Source organism: Salvelinus fontinalis, chromosome 4 (genome assembly GCF_029448725.1).
Source record: "Salvelinus fontinalis isolate EN_2023a chromosome 4, ASM2944872v1, whole genome shotgun sequence".
In the NCBI taxonomy this organism is placed as follows: Eukaryota; Metazoa; Chordata; class Actinopteri; order Salmoniformes; family Salmonidae; genus Salvelinus; species Salvelinus fontinalis.
Window position 1 is genome coordinate 18,445,322 of NC_074668.1, and position 12,806 is coordinate 18,458,127.

Sequence of the window (12,806 nt, forward strand, 5' to 3'; positions counted from 1 at the left end):
GATTCATGACAATGACTGCTTGTCTAGCTTGCTAGCTAAGATTTTGAAAGTGTGATGTTGACATGATCAGTCCAATCAAAGCTACGGTAGATATAACGTGAATTTACATCATTTTAACCTTTATTTAACTAGGCAAGACAGTTAAGAACAAATTTTTATTTACAATGATGGCCTAACAAAAGGCAAACGGCCTCCTGCGGGAATGGGGGCTGGGATTTAAAAAAGTAAATAAAAATATATAAATATAGGACCCAACACACATCACGACAAGAGAGACAACACAACACTACATAAAGAGAGACCTAAGACAACAACATAGCAAAGCAGCAACACATGACAACACAGCATGGTAGCAACACAACATGACAACAACATGGTAGAAATACAACATGGTAGCAGCACAAAACATGGTACAAACATTATTGGGCACGGTCAACAGCACAAAGGGCAAGAAGGTAGAGACAACATCAAGCAAAGCAGTCCAATGGCATTGAGTATTCTTGGATGGGCATTTCTAATGTAAATCTATGGCATCACTCAAGGGGGATTGAACTTTCAAGCTCTCCCTGTAGATTTTGCGGTGACGTAGTGTCCCCATGATTGGCAGAACACTGAGCCAATCACGGCGCAACTAGAGAAGATTACCAAACCCTACACTCTGTATTTTCCACTGGCTACCCTCCACCACAGAAAGCACTGAGCTAGTCTGAAACACCTACATTTTGGAGCTGCCTTACTCAAGAAAGCAAAAGGAGACCATGTTTGTATTCGGCTTTATTAACTCAATTTTTTTAAACAATGTTTGCAAACTGATATGTGACATGTATTAATGCCAAAATAACATGCAAAACAGGCAACAACAAGAAAAACGTTTTTTTTTTTTTTTTTGCCAAACAGGTCGCCACTGGTGCCTCTATACTGAGGCCTGAGTAATGTGGTTAAAACTCCCTTAGGGTCAAATGTTTGAGAGCCTTTCTTTGTCCAAATTGAATGAAAGTATTTTTTTCTGATATGTTCACCTTGAAAGTGGTCTAAAGTTGAGTTGAGTCCATTCTTCATTCCAATCATGCTCATTAGTTTCTCATATGGCTCATATACTGTAACAGGATCTAGCATGTAAGAGATGGCATGGAGCCTTAACATGAAACCAGTTCAAATTTGAATTAATTTAATTGATTTATAAATTTCTTGAGCTTATACAACTGTATTCAATCTGGGTAGCCTAGTGATTAGAGGAATTGGGCCAGTAACCAAAAGGTTGCTGGATCGAATCCCCGAGCTGATAAGGTAAAAATCTATCATTCTACTCCTGAACAAGGCAGTTAACACACTGTTCCCCGGTAGGCCTTCATTGTAAATAAGAATTTGTTCTTAACTGACTTGCCTAGTTAAATAAAGGTAAAAAAATAAATCCACAGTCTGAGTTTTGTAAAACGTCCGCCCCACCACTTGTTTTGGTAAACAGTTGAGGGATGGGGCAGGAGAGATGTAACCACTCAAATTCATAGACGGAGCTTTGGATGCAAGGACTAATCAACCATGAGATGCTTTGAAGCTATACAATGTTTGTTTACAATTACATATTTACAAACAATGGAGTAAAACAAGTTTATTTTGGTTTCAGTTGGGTTTAGGCAGTTATGCTAAGCTTATGAGGCAAGTCACATTCTTCAAGAATCAGTCTTTGTAAACAGTGTATAGCTTAGAAATGTGTTTAAAATTATACTTTTTTATCTCAATCTATGAATTTGAAAGTGGCCACATATCTCCAGTCCCATCCCACAGCTTTGTACCAAACCAAGTGGGTAGGGCTGCCGTTTGGCTGAAACACGAATTAAGGATTGTACCTTAAATTCTGGAGAGAATGCCAGTGATTGTGACCAAAATAAAACAAAAACAAACTAATAATTACCACATACACAAACTTCCATCAGTTTTTATTCTCAGTCGCACTTTTCAGATGCTAAATTAAGACAAAAAAGACTAACAAATGAAAATTTTTAATTTTCACAAGACACGTGTTAACAGGCTTCATTAATATCGGATTTCAAAAAGGGGTGTATTGTCGTCTGAATAAAGACATGTCTCTTAAATGGCTTCACTGCTGTGACATCTGTGGAATTCTTCTGGGAACATATACTGGCATTCAAGTTACAATAACGTAAGAAACAATTCTCATTCAAACACATAGTCATGGCTTTTCAGTGATAGTTTTATCTCATAAAATAGAACATCACAGCATCAAAATTTGAATTTACAGACGTGTCTTATCTTTCATATTAACCTCTGAAAGAAGTCTGGTAGAATACAAAGACCGTGTCTAATATTTTTTTTTAATATATATTTTTTTAAAGGTGGTGCTCCTCGATCTCAGAGTATCACTGGCAACTACTTACAGTAGGAAGGGGAAAGGAGAGAGAAAGTGAGAAAGAGATCTCTTAAAACCCTGGAGTTACAGATGAAGAGGGGGGGTGGAAGAGTGCGTTGAGTAGTAATGAACCCTGAGTGAACGCTGCATAGTGCCCACGTCTCTGATCACTTATATAAAACAACACTTGCTCTGTCCCTCCCTAAGCGTTTAGTTGAATTAATAACTACAGATAAGGATATTAATAAAGGGCATTTGTAATTATGTTTCACTTGATGAAGGTGGAAGGACCAATTACTGTCCCTAATAGTTAAAATAATACTGGTTATGGCTACTTATACTATACTAATACTATTGCACACTTTGTACCGGCTTAACTCTGTCTTGACTCTTCACAGCTAGGATCTGTGTTTGTGTTTACAGTGGTAATGACGCCACTGCCAGGTAAAGATGTTGTGTTCAGTCTGTATAGTAAATATGTTTTGGTGTCTGAGTATCCATGGTTTCTGTGCGTTATGATGATGTGGGCAAGGTGTTGCCCAGTCAAGCCAGTTGTAGCCTTATTGTAGTTGGTGCCGTATGGCTTAACGGACAGGACGGATCTAGAGGCGTGACGAGACACTGATCCTGTAGGGGCGGGGCTTCATGGTGAGCCCAAAGTCGGTACTGAGGTCCAGCTCTTGTCCCGGAACATTCTCGATACACAGCCGATGGAGCAGTGTGGTCAGGAATACAAACATCTCCAACCGAGCGAACCCATCACCCAGGCAACGTCTTTTACCCATCCCGAAGATCATGACCTTCTCTGTCAGGTCTTTGTTGAGCAGTCCCTCTTTACCCAGGAAGCGCTCGGGGCGGAACACATCCGGGTCACCCCACAGATCTCTACAAATGAGGAAAATGATAGCCAACCATTCACAACCACAACAAAGTTGTGTTCATTAGAGCACACAAAGGAAAACGTTTCGTAACTTGGAAACAAAAATGAGCAGAGTCCAGATAGTCAGTCCCTCACTTTAGTCCCTCCCTGCTGGTTGGTGCCTAGTGAACATGACCAAGACCAGTTGAACACTCAAACACATGCAAATATATTGTGAGAGAGCTGACATCTCCAAAAGGTAATGTCACCTCCTCAGTGTTGGGGAGTAGTGAACTACATGTAGTTCAACTAGTAATATAGCTACATTTTGCTTTATCTTGGTGGTAGTTGAACTCAATTCAAATCTAGGTAGTGTTTTCAGTAGTTAATTACTTGTTTGCCATGTAGTGGTGTAGCTATAAATACTGGAACTACACACTACTTTTAAAAAAGGGGGGGAATTAGGCAAGAATTTTCTTTCTTTTTCGGCATCAGACCTGTTAAATTCTCACTTAAAATATCGTTTTTTTGTTTAATAGGCTAAATTACACAATCTGTTAACATCTAAAATCAGATAAAATCTGACTCCAGAGTGATCTGTTCTTATAATTTGTAGTCTATGACATTTCAGATTTAGATATGATAATTCTTCACAAAGTAGTTTGGATGTAGTGAACTACTTTTCCAAAGTAACTTCAGTTAAGTAAACTATATGTTTCTTAAGGGTAGCTTTACTGTAGCTTAACCTCTTCCATTCTGAAGTAATGGGTAACTTGGCCAGCTATACTTTCAAAGTAACTTCCCCAACACTGCACAAAGGACTAAAATGTAACATAAATTGAGATGTGTGCTTTAAAACATATACAGATAACACTCACATGTCATGATTAACCTGATACTGATTGATGAAGACACAGGTGTCCTTTGGAATGAAGTATCCATTGAGTGTGATGTTTTGTGTGGTGCTTAAGGGAAGAAAAGCATGGGGGAAAAATACTATGTAAATCTCAACTTTCCCAGAGATAACGCTTTGACCTGAACATGCTAACAGACAGGCACCATGCAGATGTAAATATTACAAATTGTTACTGTGACTGTTATCAGAGCCTCACCAGTGTGGTATGGTGAAAGGGACATAGGATGTGTGACGGAACACCTCGTATAAGAAGGACTCGGTAAAAGGCATCCTGGGCTTGTCTTCAAACCGAGGTAGTCTGGATGGGCCAATGTGGTCGTCTGAACCAGAGAAAGGCAAAAACATACAGTCACAATCAAAATACCTCGGTGAAGAAAGTCACAAGAAAAGAATGTACCTGAAAGTGAAAATAGAGAGAAAAGGATCAGCGACATTACAGAGGCAATCAGAACAAGTGAGACCCAGGAAGAAAGAAAGACGATTGGATTATTGCCATCTAGTCTTACATTTCCATTCGCAAGTAAGGGGATGATTTGTGTGGCGTGATTCTCATATGGTGCAATACCCCTGCGTGTGATCCCCTTTGTTCCTGTCAGAGTAGACTGTCCAAGTATCCAACATCTCTCTCTCTCTTTTCTCTCTCTCTGTCTCTGTGAATGAATCGTGCTTACTGAACAGACTGTACCAGTTTTCTCAGCCCACTTCAAAAATTGCTCCGGCGTTGGCGAATTCATGACCTTTTGAATGTTACCATGGCGAGCAATGGTCTCTAGCCATTGAGGACGGAATGGGGGGTAGGGTGGGGGGACGCGTCTCTCAAAGATTAGATCATTGTGTGGAACTGCACAGACGGCCTATCAAACTGGCAAACTGGCTGGTACTGTAGGAGACTCTGCTCATTAGGATGTGCTGTTTGACAACACAGGAAGTACTTTCATTCATAAAACTCCTGAACTCTCACCTATTTTTATAAAACAAAGTGATTATTCTTAACAAGTAAAGCAGACACACAAGCAGGCGTACAAAGAGACTAAGTATAAGGAGACAACAAGTCCATTTAGCGCTACAAGGGCAGACAGTACAGTATTACAGTTTTCTATAGGAAAAGTACTGTTCAGTCATACAGGAAGAAGTATTACTACACAGGATGTACAGTACCAATCTCCTGGTGTATTTTGAGCTGGATGTCAGGAAACTTGATGAGGTATAAGAGGCTCCACTGTAAACCAGCTATGATGGTATCGAATCCTGTAATGTAAAAAAACCTCATATGTAACGTTAGTTACAATCGTCGTTATCACCGTCGTATCTATGCTATGAACGCCAACTTAATGAAGTTGCTCTAGAGTTGGTCTGTTCAAACGTATTGTTCAACCCATCACTGCTGGGAATGGTGATCCTCCAGAAGAAAAATACATCTGGATTTGGAAATCGAGTCTCAGCAAACATACTACAGCCACAGCCCTGAAATCGCCATAATACCAAGGTCTGTTTATAAACTTCTTGTAAAGAATTAACGTACTGTGCAATAGCCTAGTGTAAATATGCTGTTTATAAGCAGAGCTTCAAATCATTTGTTGCCAAACTTCTCTGTTCCATCTCTCTCACCTGCTCCAAAGATGTCGATGACAGTGTGTATGATCTGGGAGTTGGACAGCACTGTGGTGTCTTCATCCTCTTGCCGCTCCTCACAGAGGGCAATCAGAGCATCTGTGATGTCACGTATACAGTCCTGGAAACACACACATCATCACAGCTTTAGTTAACACTTTACTTTACACTCTACTTAATACCTGCAGCTGTATTTGTATTTGTATTTATTAGGGATCCCCATTATCGGCAGCAGCATACCACCCTGCATACTTCCCTGCATTGCTTCTGAAGCTAAGCAGGGTTGGTCCTGGTCAGTCCCAGGATGGGAGACCAGATGCTGTTGGAAGTGGTGTTGGAGGGCCAGTAGGAGGCACTCTTTCCTCTGGTCTAAAAAAAAAAAATCCCAATCCCAAAGTGTAGGGTGCTGTCTTTCAGATGGGATGTTAAACGGGTGTCCGTCATTAAAGATACCATGGCACTTATTGTAAGAGTAGGGGTGTTAACCCTGGTGTCCTGGCTAAATTCCCAATCTGGCCCTCAAACCATCATGGTCACCTAATAATCCCCAGTTTACAATTGGCTCATTCATCCCCCTCCTCTCCCCTGTAACTATTCCCCAGGTCGTTGCTGTAAATGAGAACATGTTCTCAGTCAACTTACCTGGTAAAATAATGGATAAAAAAAGACATCTGCTGCCAAGGCAGATAAAACAGTACATTGTATTACACCACTATATTTCTGCAATACAGAATGTATAATACTACTGTGTTGAGTGTGTATGCTAGCTCTTGTGTGTGTCTCTTCACAGTCCCCGCTGTTCCATAAGGTGTATTTTTATCTGATTCTACTGCTTGCATCAGTTACCTGATGTGGAATAGAGTTCCATGTAGTTATAGCTCTATGTAGTACTCTGCGCATTCCATAGTCTGTTCTGGACCTGGGGGTTGTGAAGAAATCTCTGGTGACATGTCTTGTGGGATATGCATGGGTGTCCGAGCTGTGTTCTAGTAGTGTAAACAGCTCAGTGCATTCAGCTCGTCAACACTTCTTACAAAAACAAGTAGTGATGAAGTCAATCTCTCCTCCACTTTGAGCCATGAGAGATTGACATATATACACTGCTCAAAAAAATAAAGGGAACACTTAAACAACACAATGTAACTCCAAGTCAATCACACTTCTGTGAAATCAAACTGTCCACTTAGGAAGCAACACTGATTGACAATAAATTTCACATGCTGTTGTGCAAATGGAATAGACAAAAGGTGGAAATTATAGGCAATTAGCAAGACACCCCCAAAAAAGGAGTGATTCTTTTTTGGGGGTGTCTTGCTAATTGCCTATAATTTCCACCTTTTGTCTATTCCATTTGCACAACAGCATGTGAAATTTATTGTCAATCAGTGTTGCTTCCTAAGTGGACAGTTTGATTTCACAGAAGTGTGATTGACTTGGAGTTACATTGTGTTGTTTAAGTGTTCCCTTTATTTTTTTGAGCAGTGTATATAATTAATGTTAGCTGCCTGTGTACTTTTAAGGGCCAGCCGTGATGCCCTGTGGTGAGCCAATTGTAATTTTCCAAAGCCCCTCTTTGTGGCACCTGACCACATGACTGAACAGTAGACAAAATTTGCAACCGTAGGACCTGCTTTGTTGATAGTGTTGTTAAGAAGGCAGAGCAGCACTTTATTATGGACAGACCTTTCCCCATTTCAGCTACTGTTGCACCAATATGTTTTGAACATGACAGTTTAATGCTGTAATGCTTTAAAATGTATTAAAAGCACGTACAGTACCAGTCAAAAGTTTGGACACACCTACTCATTCAAGGGTTTTTCTTTATGCTTACTATTTTCTACATTGTAGAACAGTAGTGAAGACATAAAAACTATGAAATAAAACATATGGAATCATATACTAACCAAAAAAGTGTTGAACAAATCAAACTATATTTTAGATTTTAGATTCTTCAAAGTAACCACCCTTTGTTTGATGACAGCTTTGCACACTCTTGTCATTCTCTCAAACAGCTTCACCTGGAATGCTTTTCCAACAGTCTTGAAGTTCCCACATATGCTGAGCACTTGTTGGCTGCTTTTTCTTCACTCTGGGGTCCAACTCATCCCAAACCATCTCAATTGGGTTGGGGTCAGGTGATTGTGGAGGCCAGGTCATCTCATGCAGCACTCCATCACCCACCTTCTTGGTGAAATAGCCTTTACACAGCCTGGAGGTGTGTTGGTTGATTGTCCTGTTAAAAAACAATTGATAGTCCCATTAAGCACAAACCAGATGGGATGGCATATCACTGTAGAATGCTGTGGTAGCCATGCTGGTTAAGTGTGCCTTGAATTCTAAATAAATCACAGACAGTGTCACCAGCAAAGCACCCCCACACCATCACACCTCCTCCTCCATGCTTCACGGTGGGAACTACACATCATCTGTTCACCTACTCAAAGACGCGCCGGTTGGAACCAAATATCTCAAATTTGGATTTCCTCCGGTCTAATGTCCATTGCTCGGGTTTCTTGGCCCTAGTAAGTCTCTTCTCCTTATTGGTCTCCTTTAGTAGTGGTTTCTTTGCAGAAATACTGACCATGAAGGCCTGATTTACGCAGTCTTCTCTGAACAATTGATGTTGAGATATGTCTGTTACTTGAACTCTGTGAAACATTTATTTGAGCTGCAAATTCTGAGGCTGGTAACTCTAATGAACTTATCGTCTGCAACTCTGAATCTTCCTTTCCTGTGGCGGTCCTCATGAGAGCAAGTTTCATTACAGTGCTTGATGGTTTTTGCGACTGCACTTGAAGAAAGTATCAAAGTTGTTGACATTTTCCGAATTGAGTGACCTTCATGTCTTCAAGTAATGATGGACTGTTGTTTCTCTTTACTTATTTGAGCTGTTCTTGCCATAATAAGGACTTGGTCTTTTACCAAATAGGGCTATCTTCTGTATACCACCCCTACCTTGTCACAACACAACTGATTGTCTCAAACGCATTAAGAAGGAAATAAATTACACAAATTAACTTTTAACAAGGCACACCTGTTAATTGAAATGCATTCCAGGTGATTACCTCATGAAGCTGTTTGAGAGAACCACAAAAGTGTGCAAAGCTGTCATCAAGGCAAAGGGTGGCTACTTTGAAGAATAGAAAATATATTTTGATTTGTTTAACGCTTTTTTGGTTACTGCAAGATTCCATATGTGTTATTTCATAGTTTTTGTGTCTTTGCTATTATTCTGCAATGTAGAAAATAGTAAAAATGAAGAAAAACCCTTGAATGAGTAGGTGTGTCCAAACTTGTGGCTGGTACTGTATGAGCCTTTATAATGTCTAATAATAAGGCTTATATGTTATGTCTCTCTAAGTAAGCCTATACATGTGGCTAGTCCTAACCTAGCCACTCCAGGTTATATCTGTGTCATATTCCAAATACTGATTTCAAATTAAATGTAATCCTTTCAAATTCACAAAACCCTCATACACAACCCGCCAATCAAATGTACCATCAAATTGTGAGAGTGAGACTGACAGTAAATGACAGCATCTTCTAGAAAACATGTGAGCCTGGGTCTTCCACCAGATTGATAATTCCTCATTAAAGAGTGCGTGCGAGCATTTTAGCCCCTGCGCAAGATCAAAGGTTCACTTTAGCCTCACCCGATATATATAAGCCTGGTCTGGCCTGCCCTCCTACCTAGAGTATAGGTCTCTTATATTGTAGCTCAACTATTTCAATATTTCAAATGACTACCTGTTCAATCTATTCCCTACTGTAATATACAACCTGTTATATGTAACCTAAAATCACAAGCAAAAACATGCTTTCCAAAAAGGAACTTTCCTTTCTACCTAATCTACCTCTGCTCATGCTATATCTCCCTCACTCTATCCCATCTCTTCCTTTCTTTCCCCCCTGCATTATTCCTTCTCTCTCTGTCTATCCCTCTAACACTGAAACAGATCCCTCAATGACTGGCTGGTTTTCTGTGCCTCTGTACCAGAATCTGATTGCACAGATCATATATTTCTAACAGTTTACTTATCTACCAAATTCAGCCTAAATGTCATATGAAAATAGAGATTTCTCTACAAGTTGATGTCTGCAAAAACGATTACGTCAACTTTCTGTTTCAGTGAATACACATTACAGAATATACGCCTCTAGGCAATAGTTTTAATAGCACATGTATCAACATATCTTACCTCTGTCTCAAGCTGTAACAGTAGAACGGTTGAATGTCAATTGGATATCTTATCATACATTGCAATATTATCATACTGTCTGCTTTCAGGGTCTGTTAATTAAACACCAAACAGAAGAAAACTGAAACAGGGAGGGACTACGTGGACTTGTCCAAAAAAAGGACTAATTTTAAATTTTCCACTGAGAAACTTTATAAAACGTTTTCTGTGGCATGCTCTAATTTGCATGACCCAGGTGTGGCTCAAACCTTGTCAAAGGTCTCCAGGTGCTCCTCAATGTTGTGTTCCATGAAGCTGTTCATTCTCCTGATGTGCTGGACCATCTTACGCAGGGACGGGCTCGGCAGGTAGCGGAACACAGGGAAGAAGTCGACCATGTTGCCTGCAGCGAAGATCCGCAACACCTCGTTGTTGATGTGCACAATAGTGAGGAACTCCTTGTCATTGTAGTCATACCTCTTCCCGAAACACAGAGCACACACCACATTGGCCACCGACATAACCAGCGGGACCACAGGGTCCAGACCTAGCCCCTCGCTCGCCTCTGATCGCTCCCAAATGGCCTCCACCATCCCAGCTGCCTCAGCGCACACGTGCTCCTCTAGCAGACAGGTGGTGTCGGGACCCCGCGGCTCTGCCTGCGAGAAGGAGCGTAGGGCGTTCTTGCAGAGCTTCTTGTGGAGCACCCAGGCGGGGCCATACTTCTCACTGAAGGTCATGCTGGTGCCATTGGCCACGGCAGAGAAGGTGAAGAGGTCAGGGCGTCCAGCGAAAGCCTCACCCTGCCGAACCAGCGCCTGCCTAATGGTGGCATAGCCGCTAAGCACCACCACAACAAGGGAGCCCATACGCATCTGGAAGACGTCTCCGTACTGCAGCCGGAGCTGCGTCAGTGACAGGTGGATCTGGTCGCCCATCTGGAACAGGTTACCCACCAGGGGCCAGGGGGTCGGCCCCGGTGGCAGGGTGCCTTTGGGGTGTCCCGCACCCTCTCGCTTGCGGCCCCTGAGAGCCACTAGAAGCAGGGTGAGGGTACAGAGAGCCATGGTGACTCCGGAGAGGGACATACTGAGGCCATCCTTGGGGAATATCCCAAATGTCAGCCTCATATTGCCGTCTGAGAGCTCCCTAGCCAGGACAGAAGCACTAAGACACAAACTAGAATCTGGAAGAGAGAGTGAAAACAAATACTTTATCACTTTCATAAACATGAAAGAAAAAGAAAGAAAGATAATCTGTTCAGAATAGTCCTGTATGAGAACACAACTGTTTAGGTTTTTATTTCACAGAAATAAGAATCTATGATTTTATGGCAATAAGAAAATAAAGTGGTATCTCCCAATGAACTACCAACATGTAGCCTACTTTTGTTTAACAAGTAGTCAATGCATAAATTTGATGACAACCAAAAGACAATGATATGTTACTCACCAGACGCGAGCAGTGAAAGTTCTCTTAAGTTGGAGACTGTCTAATGAGTGCAGTTTGACCTACTGCAATGCAAATTGCCGGGGGACGCAAAACTGGATACACTTTGCAAGAGGACTGGCGCTAGGCAGGGCCAAGTACCACGAGAGGCAGCAACAAGATCAGCCTATTTAAGCAGACACTGCAAACTGGTGCGCATTCAATTGAACAACTTCATAGAGCTTGATCTAGCATCCCAGCCCATTATCAGCCTGAAAATGTCACCCTGGCACGTTTTTGCAAAAAGATAAAATGTCACAGTAGCTGATGTTTTTTCAATACAATGCAGTTAATGGAAAAAGATGAGTGTCACAGGGTTGATGTTTATCTCAGTACATTCAATTGGAAAAGATAAGCATCAGCCAATTTAATCTTATGTCAATAAATTGCAGTCAATGGGAAAATGTGAGCTTTAAAGAGTTGATGCCTAAGTGAAAACATTGCATTCAATGGGAGAAGATTAGCATCACAATATGGATACATAGAAAAAGGCCTCACAGAAAATACACACTCCTCTCTCGCTCTGTCTCTCTCTTTTTTAATCTATTTTTCCCTCCTGTCTATCTCTCTCTTCCCACCTCCCTTCTTCAACCTCTCCCTCTCTCTCTCCCCCCTCCCCCTCCCCCTCCATTATACCTACCTTCATCTTTCCCTCTCCCCTCTAACCTATTTCTGTCCCTCCTCTTTCTCCCTCTTCTCTTTCCCAACTCCACCTCTCTCTCCACTTTCCCACCTCCACAGACAGGATATTCACTCATAGATATGCATCAAGGGTATTGGACCATGAAGTGCATTCGGAAAGTATTCAGACCCCGTCCCTTTTTCCACTTTTCGTTACGTTACAGCCTTATTCTAAAATTTAATAAATATATTTTCCCTCATGAATCTACACACAATAGCCCATAATGACAAAGCCAAAACAGGTTTTAAGAAAATAAAAACAGAAATACCTTATTTACATAAGTATTCAGACCTTTGCTATGAGACTCGAAATTGAGCTCAGGTGCACCCTGTTTCCATTGATCATCCTTGAGATGTGTCTACAACTTGATTGGAGTTCACCTGTGGTAAATTCAAATGATTGGACATGATTTGGAAAGGCACACATATATAAGGTCCCACAGTTGACAGTGCATGTCAGAGCAAAAATCAAGCCATGAGGTCGAAGGAATTGTCTGTAGAGCTCTGAGACATCATTGTGTTGAGGCAACGATCTTGGGAAGAGTACCAAAAAATGTCTGCGGCACTCCACCAATCAGGCCTTTATGGTTGAGTGGCTAGACAAACGCCACTCCTCAGTAAAAGGCACATGACAGCCCGCTTGGAGTTTGCCAAAAGGAACCTAAAGGACGTTCAGACCATGAGAAACAAGATTCTCTGGTCTGA

General features: G+C 41.3%; 1 protein-coding gene across 1 annotated transcript; it reads right to left on the reverse strand.

Annotated features, from left to right (window-relative positions):
* Positions 1–1,921: 1,921 nt before the first annotated feature.
* Positions 1,922–11,847, reverse strand: LOC129853233 (cytochrome P450 1A1-like). Its single transcript, XM_055919037.1, has 7 exons — positions 11,385–11,847; positions 10,202–11,118; positions 5,752–5,875; positions 5,302–5,391; positions 4,340–4,463; positions 4,106–4,192; positions 1,922–3,253 (listed from the first exon to the last, which is right to left on the reverse strand). The coding sequence occupies exons 2-7, from the start codon at positions 11,060–11,062 to the stop codon at positions 2,971–2,973; spliced, it is 1,569 nt and encodes a 522-aa protein (XP_055775012.1). The 5' UTR covers positions 11,063–11,118; positions 11,385–11,847; the 3' UTR covers positions 1,922–2,970.
* Positions 11,848–12,806: the final 959 nt, after the last annotated feature.